Source organism: Moschus berezovskii, chromosome 6 (assembly GCF_049115385.1).
Source record: "Moschus berezovskii isolate FMDL1 chromosome 6, NW_MosBer_1.0, whole genome shotgun sequence".
In the NCBI taxonomy this organism is placed as follows: domain Eukaryota; kingdom Metazoa; phylum Chordata; class Mammalia; order Artiodactyla; family Moschidae; genus Moschus; species Moschus berezovskii.
Genome location: NC_142465.1, coordinates 105,420,648 through 105,441,563, shown reverse-complemented (window position 1 = coordinate 105,441,563; position 20,916 = coordinate 105,420,648). Strand labels below are relative to the sequence as shown.

Below are 20,916 nucleotides of genomic sequence, written 5' to 3'. Positions count from 1 at the left end.
TACATGAAGTAAGTGATTCACTTACCTAGAACTTAAGAAATTTTATGGAAAAAAGAGAATATTCTGCAAAGTCAATTGAGCAAATTCCTTGATATGGATTGCTTTTAAAGTTTACATATGACAGTATAGGGGCATAAAGTCAGAAAACTAGGCCATCTAACTTTTTTCAAGATTGAACAAACCCAAACAGTAAACTATGACATAGTGGAAAGGGCACTGAATTTAAATCAAATGTTAGCAGGGGATCTATTGTTTTTAACTCCCTGTTACATCATGCGTGCGTGCATGCTAAGTCAGTTCAGTCGCATCCACCTCTTTGCAAATCCCGTGGATTGTAGTCCACCAGGCTCCTCTGTCCAGGAATTTTCCAGGCAAGAATAATGGAGTGGATTGCCATTTCCTTCTTCAGGGATCTTCCTGACCCAGGGATAGAACTCACCTCTCTTATGTCTCCTGCATTGGCAAGTGGATTCGTTATCACTAGCACCACCAAGGAAGCCCTATCTGGGAAGCCATCTGGGGAGTCACTGGGAAGTGATATCATAGGTCATAATTAAAATGGATCTCCAATTTTCTTGTGAAAAATGGAGAAATAAAAAATATAATACTTTTGGTTTCATATTATCTGTATGCCTATATACCTATGCATAACCAATACACATTTCTTATTTTTTGTGTGTTTTGTTTCTTTTTTAAGATAGATTTTTGACATTCCACTCTTAGAACTGTGTCCTCCACTTAAAGCCATAAAACCATTCAAGTCAGTATAGTATTCTATCTCAATTGCCAGCGGAAGATTTTTGAAGACCTTGTATAATAATAATAAATAATAATAACAGATATTATTATACAAGGTCTTCAAGTTAGAGAAATTGAGAAACAAAATCTCATAGGAAAACTAGTCTTATGCAGACCAATGTCAGGTGAACTAAAGTGATCTCATAAATTACTGTTTATTGCTAAAGGAATATAATGAATATAGGATATGAAATAAAGGAAATTTTACTTTTTGATATTAGTGATAATGATGAGAATGTGTCTACTACATCTAGCATTTTTGTTTGCTAGATTCTTTTTAACTTTTCCCTTCCCTTGTATTTTTAACAAGATATTGTCAAATTTAGTTTTCTATATTGCAGATAATCTATGCCCTGAGACTGTACTCTTCTCTGTGTTTAATTCCCATCTGACTGTTCAGTGTTTTGGGTGTCTCATAACTCATCTAGTAGATTTACAAATCCTGGCAATCACTGAGATCGAGGAGCAATTTTTGTTTAGGTAACGTGAGTTCCTGATGGCAAGTGAAGAAGCAAACGAGAAGCGACGAAACTGAGCAGCGTTAATGAAAATATGGTCTTCACTGGGGTTATGATACATGGACTTGATGGGTAATGCAAATTAGCCTTTACATTGTATTTCAATCACATTCTGCTTTTAAACAAATAGGGGATGGGTTTGCTCCACACAAGCACCAGCAAAACCTGAAATTAGATTATAAAAACAGGACCCTAAAAAAATGAGAACTTTTAAAAACAGAAATTTCAAATGTGAGGGAGAAAGTTATTTTTGTATAGAGGATTTAAGGGAAAAAGAAGCAATAAAAATAGACTGTTTTTTCAGGAGAGGTTGGCATAGACACATAGTTACTTACCTAGCTTCTTAGGTGTAACAGTCCAGATATACGTCTTTTTCTCTGCAGCTTGAATAATCTCACTGCTGTTGTCTTTAGGGGTACTGATATCTGCCTCAAAATCCTGAGATGCTTCCAGTTGAGTGAAAATCTAAAATAACAGTCATGCATTGAGAGAGGCACTCTATTTTGCTGTCTCTATTCCTCTTCCAATCTTGAGAAAATTCTACTTTACTTGTTTTATATCATCAAAAATAAATGATACAAATGACTTCTCTCATAAGAAGATAAATCTGGCATAACACCTACTATAAAATGACTTTCTTAGAGCAGTATTTAAATCATTGCTGTGAATTAAAGCAAAGTTTTGTTTGCTTTTCAAAGGTCTTTTTTTTTTTAATGTGGACCATTTTTTTAAATGTCTTTATTTTTTAAAAGTCTTTATTGAATTTGTTACAATATTGCTTCTGTTTTATGTTTTGTTTTATTGGCCATAAAGCTTGTGGGATCTTCTCTCCCTGACCAGGGATTGAACCCTTACGTGCATTGGAAGGCAAAACCTTAACCACTGGACTCTCAGGGAAACCCTAGTAAATGTTTTTGTTTGAGGAAAAATCCTATGACTCTATAGTACCATTTTGTATTTGAGAATAAAAAGAATATGGCAATATTCAAGGAATCTCTTGGCCTTGTTAGATTTTGACTTCAGATCAAAGGGAATAATTTACCTCTACACAGGTATTCAGGTAGCTGAAGACGCTGACAATCAGATCAGACCGTTCATTACGAACAACTGAAGAGGGGGAAGTTACTTCAACAAAGAAAGGTTGGGAGGCTTCCAGAGAAACTGTTGATGAAATGCCAAATCCAGCCTCACTGTTCACACAGAAGCCATTTGCTTCCCATTGGGTTATAGTATCAGGGATGGTGAATGAAAGATTTGCTGAACCGGAGGAACTACAAAGAGAAATTATAGGTAAAATGCATCCTTTGTCTAAACCAGGAACCTAAATTTAATCCAGAGCAAACAAAAAGGTATTAACTGAAGGTTAAAAATGAGTCATAGATCAGTATCGTTAGATCTTTGTCAGGGTGTTAGATCAGTATTTTGAGAGTTGGATTTCTATAAAATTTAATCTCAAAAAGGTCACATTTCGCCAAACACATTATTTTTTTTCTAAATCATACAGCTTACATCTATCTGCATGAAATGAACCGACAAGAAACAATACTAGAGGAAAAATAAAATAAAATATGTGGTCAGTACATACAAGTGAATGGTGTTATGTATTTTACCAACATGGTTCTTCTTTATATATTCAGAAATAAAGTTTAGGAAATAAAGGCAAAAAGAAATAGAAATAAAGATACATAGGAAAGAAAAAAGCTTACTCAATGCTGACAAGGTCCCAAATCCATGTTTCCGGAAAGTTTGTTCTTACTGTTTCAATTATAACCTGTTCTATGGAGTCAAAGTTATCCCTTGTGACCTCCCCAACTAAAAGAAAAGAGAAATGTTTTAAAGAGAGAGAATAAAAATATACGTTCCAATGACACACCTATAAGCTATGTCTCTGACCACACATGCTCAGTGGGACATGATATAGGGGTTGCTGCTGGGGCTCAGTGTCAATAAATTGTACATCTCAGCCTAGATGTCAGTGTTTTGATGCTCAAATTAGTCCCATTACTAAAATAAGAGCAACACACACACACACAAATCAGCCTACATTGTTCCTCCAGAGTCAAATTTAGAGAAAGTCATGTCTATTTATTGAATGGAGTTTCTCATCTGACATTCTGGTGTCTGCCAGGAAGCAATTTGGTATTGGCCAATTCCATCATCCTAATGACTAAAGTTTCTAATGATATTAACACTGCTAATTTCTTTTAAAAAAATTTTTTTTATTGAAGGATAACTGCTTTATAGAATTTTGTTGTTTTCTGTCAAACCTCAACATGAATCAGCCATAAGTATACATATAACTCCCTTTTGAACCTCCCTCACCTCTCCCTACCCATCCCACCCCTCTAGGTTGATACAGAGCTCCTGTTTGAGTTTCTTAGCCATACAGCAAATTCCCGTTGGCTATCTATTTCACATATGGTAATGTAAGTTTCCATGTTACTCTTTCCATACCTCTCACCCTCTCCTCCCCTCTCCCCATGTCCATAAGTCTATTATCCATGTCTGCTTCTCCACTGCTGCCCTGTAAACAAATTCTTCAGTACCATTTTTCTAGATTCTGTATATATATGTTAAAATACGATATTTATCTTTCTCTTTTTGACTCACTTTATATAATAAGTTCTAGGTTCATCCACCTCATCAGAACTGACTCAAATGTGTTTCTTTTTGTGGCTTAGTAATATTCCATTCTGTATATGTACCACAGCTTCTTTATCCATTCATCTGTTGATGGACATCTAGGTTGCTTCCATGTTCTAGCTATCATAAATAGTGCTGCAATGAACAATGGGATACGTGTGTCTTTTTTGATTTTTGTTTCCTCAGAGTATATGCCTAGAAGTGGGATTGCTGTTTCATATGGTGGTTTTATTCCTAGTTTTTAAAGGAATCTCCATACCATCTTCCATAGTGGCTGTATCAATTTACATTCCCACCAACAGTAACATTGCTAATTTCTAAAGAACATTTTCTTTTGTTTCCTTGGCCTCTGGGCTGTATTTGGCATTAAAAAAACTTTTCTTTTTAAACTGAAGCATAGTTGATTAACAATGTTGGGTTACTTTCTTCTATACAGTAAAGTGAGTCCATTATACACACACACACACACACACACACACATATACATTCTTCTTTATATTTGGCATTCTCTTTTTCCTATTTTTTGGCCGTGCCATATGGCATATGGGATCTTATTTCCCCCACCAGGAATTGAACACTCACCCCATGGATCACCAGGGAAGCTAAAAATGGATTGGTATTTGAACACATTTCTCTGATGCCAGCTGTTTGGTCATCTGAGAATCAAAATGCTCTTTGCCTTGAACTATGTATTCTGATCTACACATAATAAGGACATCTTCTCCTGGAGTCATTATGATTGTCCTCTTGTACATTTCTGCTGTTGTGTTCTACCATAAAAATAAACATCCTCTCATATCTGAAGCTAATTCTTCCTTTTAGCTAATACCGTTTCCACTTGCCTTATTCTGCTTTATTCAGCTGCAGGATGTATAGTCATAGACAAACACATGACATACTGTACAGATAAAAATCCCAGTTTTGGATAGTCATAAGAAATACAACCAATTCCATGAATCCTTTTAACCATCTCCCCCCACACAACTCTAGGTTACCCACATGCAATTTTCAATGGGGCACTGTACATGGGTGCATATCCTCCCGATTCTAGATAGAGCGGGCCAGGGTATGGCATGCTTTTCTCTGTTGAACATACTTCTGGTTTCCGGTAATGGAGATTGGTGAAGACTTTCAGACCCATATCCTTCAAAGAAATAAATAACAAAGGAAAAGTTGAGCAGTCTTTCCATACAAGACCTAAAAAAGAGTCATCAACTCTATTACAATAAAAAAAAAAAGATGATAAATATACATGTTTTCTTTGCTAGCAAGCCAGGGTCTGGTATATTACAAGTCAAGTCACCTGTCTTTGATGTGTGTGAAGTCTGTAATTTGGAAGAAAAATGATAATCACTATGATTATTCAGCATTTGTGGGCACATTAGGAAAACAAAAGTTAAAATTGACATGCAATAATTTTTTTAAGCTTTTTTTTGATGTGGACTATTTTAAAAATCTTTATGCAACTTTGTTACAATATTGCTTCTACTTTATGTTTTTGGGGTTTTTTTTGGCCTCAAGGCATTTGGGATCTTAACTTCTCAACCAGGGATTGAACCCACAGCCCCTGCTTTGAAAGGCGAAGTCTTAACCACTGGACCACCAGGGAAGTCCCAGCATGTAGTAATTTTAAAGCCTAAAATGATCTTACCTTGACAATATCATAAGTGTCTCCATCCCCATGGTTGCTTACAGGGATATAATACAAGCCATTGTAAAACATATCTTTCTGAGGAATGCAAGGGTCTAGCTTGCCATCATCAAGGCTGAGACCACGATAGAAATAACCATACAGTTCTGTATTTGGGAGCATATTGTACACCTGGAATAAAAATATCATGGTTTCTGATTGTTTGAAATATTCTTTTTGTAGTGGCAAAATTGGCAACTTTTTGTGCTATAACCATTTACTCATTTAAAAATACATCAGCACATATTTATTTTATAATCCTTATATATTTTAATTTATTTTCAGTTTTATATTTTGATATGGTTTAAGGGAAAAAGGGGTCATTTAAAAAATCTGTTTACTAACAACAAATAAAAAATTCAAAATCAAATAAAATGAAGTAAATAAACATATAAAACAGACAGGTTGCTATGGTTCCATGAATAAGCATAGTATCAAATCTGAATCTGTTTCCAGGCAGCCAAGGCAAAAAAGAAACATTGTTCAATATGTAAATCTCATTATAAAAAAGAGAAAAGCATATATTCTAGTTACACATAAAATATAATTTCTCAAAATAAAATTAAAAATTTTTTTATTGGAGTATAATTGATTTACAATGTTGTGTTAGTTTCAGGTATATAGTAAAGTGATTCAGTTACATACATAACTATATTCACTTTTTTTTCAGATTCTTTTCCCATATAGGCCATTACAGAGTATTGAAAAGAGTTTCCTGTGCTATACATCAGATTTTTATAAATTACCTATTTTATATAGTGTGTATATGTCAGTTCCAATCTCCCAATTTATTCCCCCCACCCCCATATTATCCTTGTTCTTTTCCTTATAGTTATAATATTTCATCTAACACTTTTGAGTCAGCTCATTCCAGAAGAGGAAACCTTCAATTTTGTTTTATGTGGTTCACAGAAATTTTAGTTTTAATGAAGGATTTAAGATAGCGTGTAAAGAAGAGATGCCTGAAGATTTATGGATGATTCCAAGGCTGAGAGCACAAATAATTCATGATTATCTGTGAATGCCTAGATCTGGAGGAAAATGATAGCAGCCTGATTCTAAATCTTCTCAAGAATCCTTCCAAAAAGAACATAAATCAAAGAGAACAAGTAATCACTAGCATGAGTGTGATGCAGATAATACCATGACCTTCAATTTACTTGTTAGCAGAGATACCAATGGGTTTACCTGGTGGCTCAGCAGTAAAGAATCTACCAGCAATGTAGTTCTTTCTTTGAAGATTCCCTGGGTGGAGAAGATCCCCTGGAGAAGGGAATGGCAACCCACCCCAGTATACTTGCCTGGGAAATCCCATGGACAGAGGAACCTGTGGGGGGCTACAGTTCATGGGGTCACAAGAGTCAGACACAGCGACTAAACAACAAGAACAAGAAATATCAACACCATATTCCAACAGAGCTCCTACTGTTGAGAAGTTGGAGAAGGAATTTTAAGAGACTACATAAAGGAAAGAAAAGACTGGCATGGAGAAACTGGAGGATACCCACACCAGTCAGCTCCAGATGAAAGAAAGTACAACATTAACTGTCAAAGTATGAATCATGGTCTTTGGACTTGATAAGAAAGGAGCTTAAAATAAATGGGCCTGGAAGTGGCAGCTTCCAAACCTTGTGGTTGATGGGACATAATCAGATCATTACAGGAAGGAAAAGATGCAACTTTAAAATGTGAGAATGTACTTGCAGGGCAAGAATAGAAACACAGACAGAGAGAACTGGGATGAACTGAGAGAGCATCACTGACAGATATATGCTACCATGTGTAAAACAGAGCTAGTGCGAAGATGCTGTACAGTCCAGGGAGCTCAGCTCAGCGCTCTGTGATGACCTAGAGGGATGGGGGGGGGGGGCAGTGCTGGGAGAGGCAAGAGGGAGGGAAGACATGGACGCATGTAGCTGGTTCACCTTGTTGTACAGTGGAAACTAACACAATATTGTAAAGCAATTCTCCTTCAATTAAAATCAATTTTAAAAAAGAGGGGTGGGAAATGTGTATACATATAGCTGATTCATTTTGTTGTATAGTAAAAACTAACATAACATTGTAAAGCAATTATACTCCAATTAATAAAAAAGTAAACACAAATGAAAGAAAATGGGAAATTAAGATATCCAATAGTTTTTAACTGAGATGACTTTGGTGAAAAATTCTGAAATTGCTGGTTTGGAAGTGCTTATGAAAATATAAGATCTATTAACAGATAACAGAATGTCCAAGTATACCCTTTGATACTGAGATTTAACTCTAGGTTTTCATATAAATGGTTACATCTACAGTTGTATAATCCCTAACCCGTTATAATTATCCATAGAATTCTTTATTGTTGTGAGTCCTGAGCGATCCAAGGAAAATCATTAAGCGTGCAATCTATGGGAAGACAAAGAAAGACAACGTTTGCCGTTTTTAACCTGTTCCATTTCAAATAAAAACATCATCTGGAGCATAAGACTTGTTGGGATTCCAGGTACAATGAGCAAGTCTGAGAACCTACACTTTCAGCCGACAGCTGTTGTTCTGACTTCAGTAGAACGCCTTTATCCACAGCCCGGAGGGCACAGATGGAGTGAGGGGATGCCTGAAGATGGAGACCCGTGCTGGAGCCAGGTAGTCCCTGCTCCTTCGAGAACTTTATGCTAACCTAAAATTAAGGAAGAAAAGGAATGAGTAAGATTATTTTACATGAAAATGTTGGGTTCGCCAAACACTTCATTCATGGTTTTCCATAGCATCTTGTAGAAAAGCCCAAACAAATTTTTTGGCAAACCCAGTAGTTGGACTATGTCTGATTTTTTCCAAGTAAATCTTTATAGATTTCTGTACCTTTATTTCTCTTGCCCACTCTCCCCCTTAATTCTCCATCCTCACAAGGATACCGCCTTCACTAACCCTTGTGTCATCTCAAGATTGGCACTGCTGCCAAAAGTGGTTCATTCTGTTTGATGATTCATCTCCTAATAACTGAGCTGTGCCAATGCTGATTGTGAGATGACCATGTAAAGGTTATAAGCAGTCAAAAAACAAGGAGACACCAGGGAGTAAACGGCCCACCCCTCTCACTCAGAACATGCAAGAAATAGAAGAGACCTCACCTTGTTTTTAAAGCATTTGTCCACCTGGAATTTGACACTGTCAGCTACGATTTCCCCACTGGGGTGAAGAGTGTAGACAAGCATGACAGCCACAGGAGCCAGATCAGCACTGACATTGATGGGGAAGGAGATGTTTCCCTTCCAGGCTGTGTAAACATGAGAGATGAGCAGCAGACACAGTACCAGAAGTTTCCTGACTCACTGGGTACACTTTGATAAAAGAGAATGGCTCATGGGTAGAAAGAGCAAATCAGACTTTATTTTAAAGGCAAATCAATTAATTAATCAATAAATTGTGTGCATTCTCAGTTGTTAATTCATGTCCAAATCTTTGCAACCCCATAGACTGCCACCCGCCAGGCTTCTCTGTCCATGGGATTTTCCAGGCAAGAATGCTGGAGTGGGTGGCCATTTTCTCCTCCAGGGAATCTTCCCAACACAGGGATCAAACCCACATCTCGTACATTGACAGGTGGATTCTTCACTATTGAGCCATCTGGGAAGCCCCAATCAATCAATGAATGGGAAGTATATATATGAAGGAAGATTGCATAATTTAGACAATAACAATGTTTGAGTTTTGGACATCACTTTTTCTATATTGTACCTGATAGCCTGGCAATCATAGAAACAGGTTGAAATCTCTTTCACTGAAATATTTAGCAGGCTATCCTGGGCCCCTCTATCCACAAATTGTAATGCTAAGTGTCCTTCCTAACTTCTTGACTAGAATCACAGTAACATTTCTTTAAAAGACAGAAAAATGAAGGTAGAGTGCATGTTTAAAAAAAAATCAATGCCTTATGTATACCTTTGTTTCTGATCTCCTTCTGTCCACTGAGGAAGATAGTTCCTTTCCCCATAACCTGTACAGAACAAAGAAAATGCAGCATGTGATGGCATGTTAGATAATATGGTATGTGGACTCAAAATATTCACAACCTAAAAGTTGAGAGTTACACATTATTCAGTGGGCACTTTTAGGACTTCAATCCTAGGAGAAAGCATTTCAAGTAAAACTGAGAGACCTGCTCCAAGGAGCCAAGGGCTTTGCAATAAAATGCAGGCACATCAAAAGGTTATTGTTAATTAATGAAAACCAGATATCCCAAGTTAAGGAATTTAGCACTTCTTGATGTTGAGTGTACTCCGGGAGTTGGTGATGGACAGGGAGGCCTGGCGTGCTGTGATTCATGGGGTCGCGGAGAGTCGGACACGACTGAGAGACTGAACTGAACTGAACTGAACTGATGTATGGGAAGATGCAAGATTCTGGGCTCACTGAAATCATTCCCCTGACATGTCCCCCAGCTACCTGGGGCTAATATCCTGTGTTTTCATTTCTCAGGTTTCCTCAGGGCTCACTCACTTCCTCAATCACTTCCTGCAGTGAGTGACTGCAGTCTGGTGGCTTCTCAGTTCAGTTCAGTCGCTCAGTCGTCTTACAATCCCATGGATTGCAGCATGCCAGGCCTCCCTGTCCATCACCAACTCCCAGTATTTTTTCTTTATCAAGTTCCCTCAGGGCTCACCAGCTCAATAACCATGGTGGCTACAGCTGCTGATGACTGTGACATTCTTTGTTTACTGATATGGCCGGAAATATTCCATTTCTCAGGTATCATGTTATTATTAGATAATGAATGGCCTAATTATAATTCTATTATATAAGAGAAAGTCGTTTTTACAAACAAATATGAAAAATGGACTCTTTCACAACTTGGGAAGGAACAGAGCAAGTGACCACATTTGACTGAGAGCTGATTATGTGCTGGAAACTTGTTGAGTGATATGGCAGTCACCATGGAGGGGTGAATAAAGCTCTGAAACAGTTGAGACTAACTGGTTTCAAATAAGCCAAGTCATTTCACCTCTTTGGTCCTGTTCCATATTTATAAAAAGAAGATACTCATAGGGCTGATTAATGAGTTAATTGAAAAAAAAAAAACCTTTATAACACTGCCTGACATGTAATACTTACCCTTGGAGGAAAGTCTTTTGTTTTTCTTCCAGTGACAAATATATAGTTGAGGAAGTTAAGGCTTAGAGAGTTTAAACAATCTGCCCGAGATCAACTAGCTCACCTAATACGTAAAAGAGGGGAGAGGATTCCAGTCAGGAGTCCTAACTTCCAAGTTTATAGCTTTTCACCTTTCCATAGCCTTATAGAGACAAAATGGATAGGGCCAGAACCAAAAGGGCTAATTCTTCTTATTGCTCATTAAAGTCAGCCTTCTACTTTGCTCTCTGGTAGCTGTCTAATAATTTATTCTCCTGAAGGGTCTGTATATACCTGATGTGAGTTAGAACTGAATGCGTAAAATAGCAGACTCTGAGTAATAAATTCTTCCGGGAACAGATTCACAGACTTAGAGAATGAACTTATGGTTGCCCTGGAAGGGGGAAATGTTGGGGGGAAAGGGATAGTTAGGGAGTTTGAGATGGACATGTACACACTGCTGTATTTAAAATGGATAACCAACAAGCACCTCCTATACAGCATAGCAAACTCTGCTCCATGTTATGTGGCAACCTGGATGAGACGATTTGGGGGAGAATGGATACATGTATATGTATGGCTGAGTCCCTTTGCTGTTCACATGAAACTATCACAACATTGTTAATCAGCCATACCCCAATGCAAAAGAAAAAGTTTAAAATAAATAAATAACTAAGTTTTTCAACCCTGAAAAAACTGAAATGACCTTGGATATTTTTATGTGTTTATTTGTTTCTGGGTTTGTTCATGGACCCAGTGGTTCAGTTCAGTTCAGTTGCTCAGTCGTGTCCGACTCTCTGCAACCCCATGAATCACAGCACGCCAGGCCTCCCGGAGTTCACTCAAACTCATATCCATAGAGTTGGCGATGCCATCCAGCCATCTCATTCTCTGTAAGCCCCTTCTCCTCCCGCCCCCCAATCCCTCCCAGCATCAGAGACTTTTCCAGTGAGTCAACTCTTCCCATGAGGTGGCCAAAGTTTTGGAGTTTCAGCTTTAGCATCAGTCCTTCCAATGAACACCCAGGATTGATCTCCTTTAGAATGGACTGGTTGGATCTCCTTGCAGTCCAAGGTACTCACCAGCAAAAGGAGAAGCTTGGTTCAATCTGATTAACATGGCCCAACTGATATGCAGGTTCTGAGCTGTGCTGAGCTAAGTAGACAATTGGATGAGATCCAAGAATTGACCCACTGAGACTTACCAAATAGAAGAAGTTGATGCTTGAATCATCCCTGTATGCTTCACTGTTTAGCGAGTAATGTACAGTAACAATCTTCTCTTGATCACATCTAAGCTCCTTGGGTTCAGGCTCAATCATCAGGAAGCTGCTGGTTCGCGAGTAGAAGCGTTGGACTGAGAAATGGCCATCCACGTACTCTGGAATTAACCAGCTGGGAAGGTAGCAGCTTTGGGGTCTGATATATGTGGCCTGAGAAGATAAAAGAAAACAAATGGATCGTAGAGGTATAAAGATCTTCCAGGGACAGTCATTATCATAGAATGGGAAGCCTCTTATCTCTTCAGGGCAGTGAAGACTCTTAGCTTGTGGTTAATGTTTCAGAGTTGTTACTGGCCGTAAAATAATAAGAACACTCCCCTCTTTTCATATATAAAACATGACCTTAGTTGTATGTCTATTTTCAGGCCTATAAGGAGTTGTTTATCTCACTTTGTCATTGAAGTCAATGTTAAGCCTTGTGCCTTTCAGCTACATTTGAACACTAACCAATTGTTTAAATGCTAAATTCTGTTTAAACAGAAGAGGAGAAATCATAGTATCTCTCTTATCTATGCACAAAATGGTCAAAGGAAAGAAGCCAAATCATCTTTGTGATCTATTTCTACTTTCTCAGAGGAAAATATTGGTTATTGGAGAATTTATAATAGTAGTAATTGGCTGTTATCTTGAATAAGTATTCTTATGTATTTAATGAACAAACATAAAATACACTAAATGTTAAAGTGTATTAAAATGCATTTTCAATGCAAGGTATCTTTTAAGAGAGTTCTAATCTTCAAAATTCAACATTCAGTCCTTATGTGGCATCTCATCCACTCTGATGTCTTACTTTCAGACGAAACTCCGGATCAAATATATCGGAAGTATCAATGGAAAACTGAGCTTCACCATTCTCATTTGTGGTGTAGTTTCCTACCAATCTGTCATTGAGCTCCAACTGCAATAACTTGTTCACCATCGGAACATTATTAGGGCCGGAAAATTTAAGCTGCACACACACAAAAAAGAAGCATTAATTTTTAGAATTCAAAATGTCCTATTTCTACCAAGAAAGCATTTTCTATTTGAAAATGTGATTGCTTATTTGAAATTGTCTTAAATTCCATTAGGCAGAAAGATGTTCTATTAAAAAATATATAATATGGAGATATCTATAATTGCATCTATTGCTTTCTTTCAGCCTAGGACTTTTTCTAATATATTATATGCAGTCATGCTACACATGTGTTATGAAAGTAGGAAAAAAGTGTCCAGAAATTTTCAAAAGGCAACCTATGACCTAAGAAAATGAAATGAAAACACTGTTTTTTTTTTCAAACCCACAGTTCCAAAATAAGAAATTCCTCTTCTATAGAAAGGGTCCATGTTCTCAAAGCTCACACTTCCAAGCACTGGAGTGATGAAAATAGAAGACTTTTCGCTGATCTGCACACCTGCAAGAAATGAAAAGCAGTGCTATGGGAAATATGTCATTTGATCAAGAATTTCAGAAGAACAAATAGCTTAGATTTTGTTTGTACATGTGCAAATGCATATACACAAAATTATATTCTTGTTCTACATTGAAAGGGAGGTGTGAGTGCTCGGAGCAGGCTACAGAGTATTCTTTATTAGGTTATATAATTCATCAAGTTGAGTAATGTAATTAGCATGAAAATATTTGAATCAGAAGCAGGAGAGAACACTCAATGTCCTTCCTCCTACCATTCTAATCATTTCTGGCTTGGAACTCTTCTTATGATGGAGAATACCATAGAAATTTCAAAAATAAGGCTTTCACTTCCAAAATCATTATTAGCCTGCAAGGTAATTGTTTTCACACTTTTTACAGATTAAAAAAAAAATCTGATAGCAAAGTAAGTAGACATGATATGTGATACCAGAAAAGCATGTCATAAACAGGGTCAAACATATGTAAGTTACAATATAATATAAATGTGTCAAACATCCATTATGAAGGCCATTATAATATTGATCAAGTAGATTTACACAAAGAAATTTATAAATAATATTATCTCAATCATTTTTAGGAGAAGACAATGGCACCCCATTCCAGTACTCTTGCCTGGAAAATCCCAGGGACTGAGGAGCCTGGTGGGCTGCAGTCCATGGGGTCGCTAAGAGTTGGACATGACTGAGCGACTTCCCTTTCACTTTTCACTTTCATGCATTTGAAAAGGAAATGGCAACCCACTCCAATGTTCTTGCCTGGAGAATCCCAGGGACGGGGGAGCCTGGTGGGCTGTTGTTTATGGGGTTGCTCAGAGTTGGACATGACTGAAGCGACTTAGCAGCAGCAGCAGCAGCAATCATTTATAAGTAACAAGAAATAGTAACTGAATCTGGTTTTACTACCTCAAATTAAATCTCACATTCCTCCTTTTCTGTTTCATTTTTTAAACAAATATTTATTGTATACTCACTGCTGCTGCTGCTGCTAAGTCACTTCAGTCGTGTCCGACTCTGTGCGACCCCATGGATGGCAGCCCACCAGGCTCCGCCATCCCTGGGATTCTCTAGGCAAGAACACTGGAGTGGGTTGCCATTTCCTTCTCCAACATGAGAAAGTGAAAAGTGAAAGTGAAGTTGCTCAGTCTTGTCCAACTAGTAGCGACCCCATGGACCGCAGCCCACCAGGCTCCTCTGTCCGTGGGATTTTCTAGGCAAGAGTACTGGAGTGGCTTGCCATTGCCTTCTCCAGTATACTCACTATGTGCAGATTTTTCACTAATAATTTTTGCCTTTGCAAATATATCCAGTTGTATTAAATTGGAAGTTGGCAAAGTTCTGTAAAGGATCTGATAGTTATTATTCTAAGCCCATGATTCACAAGCCCCTGTCACAGCTACTTTTGGTGTCACTCTTATGCAAGGTGAGTAAATATGGTTGTATTCCAATATAACTTTATATACATAAACAGGCAAAGAGCTGTATTTGACCTACTAGATGTTGATTGTGAAATATGCTTTAAATAAAAAACTAGGCCCTGGCAGTTGATTATCACATACATTATAAAGAGATACCTAATTTTTTCACCTGTCAAACCCCTCTGTCTCACTGATGCAGGCAGAGATCAGATATAAACATAGAGCATTTATTTAATAATTTTAAGTATTTTTAGGAAAATCTTATCCAGAAGCAGTGCTCAAGTAGTTAACGTATTGACAATGTACCACACATGCTGAACAATTATTGATCTGTATTTTGTGAACATTGTTAACTCAGTAATTGTCTCTCAGGAAGCTGCATATAACCCCAGATTGCCCATAAAACACGAGCATTACCTGTCCCAATTTCCGTAACAGTTGTGGTGATATAAAATGACATGAAAAGTCCAGAACGGTGGAGTTGGAAGACTTTTGTATTTACAATTTGAGAAACACAACCATTTTTCAACTGAAAAAGAAGAGAAAGTATAATGAAAAGGTTAGGTATTTAAAAGTCTCTAAAAAAATATGGAGTTTCAGCACAGATATATAACTCCCTCAATTGCTCCATGGCTTCATCTCACAAACTTGGTGAAATGACCAAGAATTATAAAACAAGGAGGAGGAGGTTGAGGGAAGTTTCATCAGCAATGAAAACAAAATGGAAGTAATGCATATGTCACAGATTTCTGGGACATTCTCCTGGAGACATTGATGCGAACAAATTCAAGAATGAAAAATGTAACTGAATAATATTTTAGGATTGAGAAATTAAAATCTCCTTAATACTTGAGAAGTATTAAGAACAGATGGAGTAGAAGCACTCTTCAAATATGTGACACCAAAACACTTCAAGGTAAATTGTTCATTTATAAAAGGAAAAATCTGGTGTATGTATACAATGAAATATTACTCAGCCACAAAAAATAAAGAAATAATGCCATATTCAGCAGCATGGATGGACCAGGAGATTATCAAACTAAGTGACAAAAGTTAGAAAAAAGATGAACATACGATTTCATTTATATGGGGAATCTAAAAAAGAGAATACAAATGAACTTATTTATGAAACAGAAACAGACTCACAGACCTAGAAAACAAAAGTTATTATTAAAGGGGAAGAAGGAAGGGATAAATTAGAGGTTTGGGATTACAATATACGCACTACTTATATACAGATAGTTTACCAACAAGGACCTTCTGCATAGTATAGGGAGCTATAGTCAGTATGTTGTAATAACCTATAAGGGAAAAGAATGTAAAAGAAGAATACAAAAGAAACAATACATGTATTTATATATATGTGTGCAAGTGAATCACTTTGCTGTACATATGAAATTAACATGACATGGTAAATCAACTATATTTCAATAAGGATTTTAAAAATTGCTACCAGTGTAAAATGAAATGAAATGAAGAAAAATCTGTAGATAATCTTTCAGCAGTGACATGAGTAATTAGAGAGATATAGATTTAATTCTATTTTAAAAAATAGTGTTTATTAATTTCAAATGTAAAACATTAGAGGGATATATCAATTCATTGATCCTCAGAACCATGATATGAACAAGTCACTATTATCATCTCCTTTATATGGATAAATGAACGAAGCCCAGGTTGGCTATATAATCTGCCCAAGGTCACACAGTTGGGAGGTGGTGGAGCTAACCAGGCATTCTGATTCCAGAATATGTGGTGCTCTGAACTATCAGCTATAAAATCAACAATAACAAAAAAGGTCAAGTTTGTCTGTTTAAAATACAAATTAAAAATAAATAATAAAAAGTAATTAAGAGAAAAAATTTTTCAGTCATTCCTGAGTTGAAGAGACCACGTGAAGTAAATCAATAATAATCTAGATGTTGCCATTGTCAAGGGACAAATACTTCGCATCATGTCAATGTATGGCAAAACCAATACAATAATGTAAAGTAATTAGCCTCCAATTAAAATAAATTAAAAAAAATCTTTGCTGTTATGTTGTGATTAAATGAAAATGTACAAACATTGAATGTATTTTTTTTAACAATAAGCAACTGACATTTTTTGAACTAATAAACTAAAATTTTAAAGAAAAAACTAACATGAAAATGAAAATAAATTATGCAGAAACAGAAAGTAATATTAGGAAAAAAATAAAAGCAGAATTTAAAGACCAATAAAATAAATGAACATTTTTATAAGATGATTTAGGAGGGCAAAATTGTACGAGAGGTAGATACTAACACAGATGAAAATCCATCTGGAAGAAAATAAATAGAACTTAATAAAAATGATATGTTGATTAGATAAATTTTTAAAATCTTTTAATAGATAGCTCCATGTACAATACAATGGCAGGTAAGATCTTTTTCTAAGGCTGAGACCCCATAAACATTAGGAGCTCTGGTATTTCAAAAATACCACAAAGTCAATATTTAAATAAAAACTTGAAAAAATTTTGCTTAGAGACTAGAGGGTACATTTTTTTTTGGCTGCACTGGATCTTTCTTGCGGCACGCAGTTTCTTTGTTGCTGTGTGCAGGCTTTTTCTAGTTCTGACAAGAGGGTTAGAGGGCAATATTCTTAAAACAAGAAAGTTTCCATTTCACAGCAACAGGAAAAACAGCTGTAATTAAGAGTTCTCAAACAAGAGGTCCAAACAGATAACGAAAATATGAAAATATGCTCAAACTCATGGGTTATTGCTGTTGTTGATTAGTCTCTAAGTCATGTCTGACTCTTTTGTCTACAGCCCATCAGGCTCCTCTGTCCACGGGATTTTCCAGGCAGGATTACTGGAGTGGGTTGCCATTTCCTTCTCCAGGGATCTTTCTGCCCAGGGATGGAACCCACATCTCCTGAATTAGCAGGTTGATTCTTAACCACTGAGCCACCAGGGAAGCCCAAAACTCACTAGTAATGCAAGTTAAAACAAACCAAATTTTTGCCTACCAAAACGGCAAAACATTTTAAATTCATATATTGCTGGCAGTAATATTAAAAAAAATTAAATCTATATATGATTATTTCTATCCACCTATCTATTTATCTACTTTGACTCAGGAAATCTGCTCCAAGAGATCTATTTCAAATAAATAAAACTTCTCACACATAAAAATGATTTTAGCAGATTATTTATTGTTGCATTTTTCACACTGGGAAAAATAAAACACTAGCTGAATGAAACCCCCATCACTTGGGTAAAATGGCTGACAAAATTATATTATAACCACACCATAGAATAATGTTCTCTGATGTGAAAGAATTCCATTCAGTCTTTTTTAGTCTGCAATTCCTATCTAAAATATAGGTGTCTGTCTGTATTAACCAAATATCTATATTAACCAAAAAGCCTTTAGGCAATTCTCTGTTCACCAAATTCAGTGAGATTAGGACAATCAGAATTAAAATACAAACTGTGTGGTGTAAACACATTTCACTTTTGAAGTCTAAAGGTGATCCTCAAAGACATGGCCAGGATCATTAATGTTATGATGCTATAGACTGAAAAAGCAAATGGTGGCTTTAAAAGTGAACTTCAAATCTAAGGTAATAAAATAGATACTCTGAATTGCAGCTATTTGCAAGTGAACTTTTTTCAAAAAGAGAATTTTAGGTGGCATGGTGAGTGCCATCAGGGATTCATTTATGTAAAGGATAGATTATGATACTCCAAAGAAAGATCAGAGAGGTCACCTAAACAGTACAAATAAAAAAGACAATAAGATCTTTCAAATTCTAAAACTTCTGTGAATATGTAGGTGAAGAGCAACGAATTTGACCTAGAGAATGAATTATACCTTGAATTTTCTTCTCATTCTTCACTCACCTATGTGCAACCTCCATTATCCACAACATGAAAACAGTGTTGTTCATTCTCTTTTATAAATGGAATCAAAGAAAGAATAATATTGAAAATGAGCAAGAATTAATTGTTTGGAGTAAAGATCATGATCTGTACCTGTGCCACAAACTGCTCACATATTTCATTCTTGCCTTTCTCACAAGTCCCAGAGGAAAAAATTTCCCTGCACACCTGGACTTGGACTTTTCCATGTACAAGTTGGCCAAAGGTATACCTAAGAGGAGAAGATATGCTGAACAATACCACAGTCATATTTCATGGTCTTTTATTCATAAGTTATATATGAAATCTCTAAACTATGTCTACCCAACAACCATATTCAATTAGGAAGCTCATCTATTTGCACTCTCTTCTCCACTGAATAAATTAAATTAGACATTTAATCTGTTAGGAGGATTCAGTTGTTTTTTAAAAAATCAAATTCAAAGTAATGTAAAATTCAAAATCTCAGTGACTTGGACTTAATGATCAAATTGAGTTTCAAAAGTTATATTTTAATCTGATAAAAATATTTTAAAAATTGCTTGTAACACTTGCTTTGTCTAGCACAAAAGATATATACATATAAATAAAACAAATTACTCAGGATCATGAAGTACTTCTTGATTAATATTTTAAATAACACTTCTCATTTCTCACTCAATAAATATAAAAGGATTGGCATATACTGGATAGGCTTTGACCAAAAGTATAATGTCTTTTGGGGTGCGTGTGTGCTTAGTTGTGTCTGACTCTTTGTGACCCCAGGGACTTCAGCCTGGCATGCTCCTCTGTCCATGGGGATTCTCCAGGCAGGAATCTCCAGGAGTGGGTTGCCATGCCTTCCTCCATGGGATCTTCCCAACCCAGAGATTGAGCCCAGGTCTCCCGCACTGCAGGCGGGTTCTTTACTATCTGAGCCAGTAGGGAAGTCTGTCTTTTGGGGTGGGATTAAATAAATATTTCATTTTCTCCCCAAACACACAAAAGACTATATTACAAGCTTTTTAAAGATTCAAAGGCAAATATGTTGACTGTTTGAGCTTTTGGCTTATTTAAGGATCCCTTCTACTAGTATTTAGAAAAACAAATCTAAAATCAGTATACAGTAAAACTGAATATTATTAAATGTATTGATTATATTTTTTCTAATAGTTGGACATTAGTGTTTCCATATATCAGTTATTTTTTCCAGTGATCCTGAGATGTAAGTATGTTATCTCATTTTATGGATTAGTAAATTGAGATCGAGTATCTCTCTTCTCCACATTGTAACTGATAGAATTAAAATTCAAACTCAGATATTCCTCAGGCCACAATCCATGTTTTTTCTCTTCCACTAATCTATTTAAAAATTCTTAATGCTTCTGATATTTTAACTCAATCCAACTCACTATAATCTGTCAACTCTATCAATTACAAGTAAAATAGAGTCAAGACTCTAACCAGGTCACAAATGTTATACCCCAGCATATCTTATTTACGTCTTCTTATTGTCTTTTATTTATCAAATAAAACTCATCACATTATCACCTACAAGTTGACATATGCCCACAAGATATGTGGGTTTTAAGTTTTCATACAGGTCAGAATAAACATTCTCCTTTTATAATCTGAAAAGTTTTTGACGAATACTGACTCACTGGAAAAGTCTCTGATGCTGGCAGGGATTGAGGGCAGGAGGAAAAGGGGACGACAGAGAATGAGATGGCTGGATGGCATCACCGACTCGATGGAGGTGAGTTTGAGTGAACTCCAGGAATTGGTGATGGACAAGGAGGCCTGGCGTGCTGCAATTCATGGGGTCGCAAAGAGTCGGACACGACTGAGCGACTGAACTGAACTGAACTGAATGCAGTTTATTAAAATACTTTTGCCCGTGGGCGATTTTCTTCCTTCTTAAGAGCTTAATTCATCTCTGAGGTGGTTTGCTAAAATAATCTAATTTGTTGTTGCTTCCTCTGGAGGTTCCAAGCTAAGTCCCAGGGAACGGTTAGGAAACAATGACGCAGTATCGTGCAATCTAATTGTTGGCATCTCAGTCACTGATGTTATTTTCTGGACACACTGATTCATTCATCATGTTCTGCAGGGAAATAACCATGGGGCAAGCTTAGCTCTGCTCTCAGCTCTAGTCCTGTTGGAGGATTTGATTATTGCTG

At 36.5% G+C, this 20,916-nt stretch overlaps 1 protein-coding gene across 8 annotated transcripts in view; it reads right to left on the bottom strand.

The window, feature by feature from the left end:
* Positions 1-20,916, bottom strand: part of LOC129535745 (ovostatin homolog 2-like) — a 55,024-nt gene that overhangs the window by 18,842 nt on the left and 15,266 nt on the right. For 7 of the 8 annotated variants that reach the window (XR_016037696.1, XR_016037695.1, XM_088837360.1 and 4 more), the window contains exons 8-20: positions 18,872-18,989; positions 15,286-15,397; positions 13,325-13,434; positions 12,831-12,989; positions 11,963-12,190; positions 9,571-9,625; positions 8,760-8,905; positions 8,162-8,308; positions 5,611-5,781; positions 4,959-5,103; positions 3,023-3,128; positions 2,359-2,587; positions 1,652-1,781 (exon numbers count right to left, since the gene is read on the bottom strand). Coding sequence is in view for 6 of the 8 variants with exons in the window: in XM_088837360.1 (XP_088693486.1) it covers positions 1,652-1,781; positions 2,359-2,587; positions 3,023-3,128; positions 4,959-5,103; positions 5,611-5,781; positions 8,162-8,308; positions 8,760-8,905; positions 9,571-9,625; positions 11,963-12,190; positions 12,831-12,989; positions 13,325-13,434; positions 15,286-15,397; positions 18,872-18,989 (1,856 nt within the window). In the remaining 2 variants the exon portion in view is untranslated. The remainder of the gene's footprint in view (positions 1-1,651; positions 1,782-2,358; positions 2,588-3,022; positions 3,129-4,958; positions 5,104-5,610; positions 5,782-8,161; positions 8,309-8,759; positions 8,906-9,570; positions 9,626-11,962; positions 12,191-12,830; positions 12,990-13,324; positions 13,435-15,285; positions 15,398-18,871; positions 18,990-20,916) is intronic. The other variant, XM_088837362.1, reaches the window with a different exon arrangement.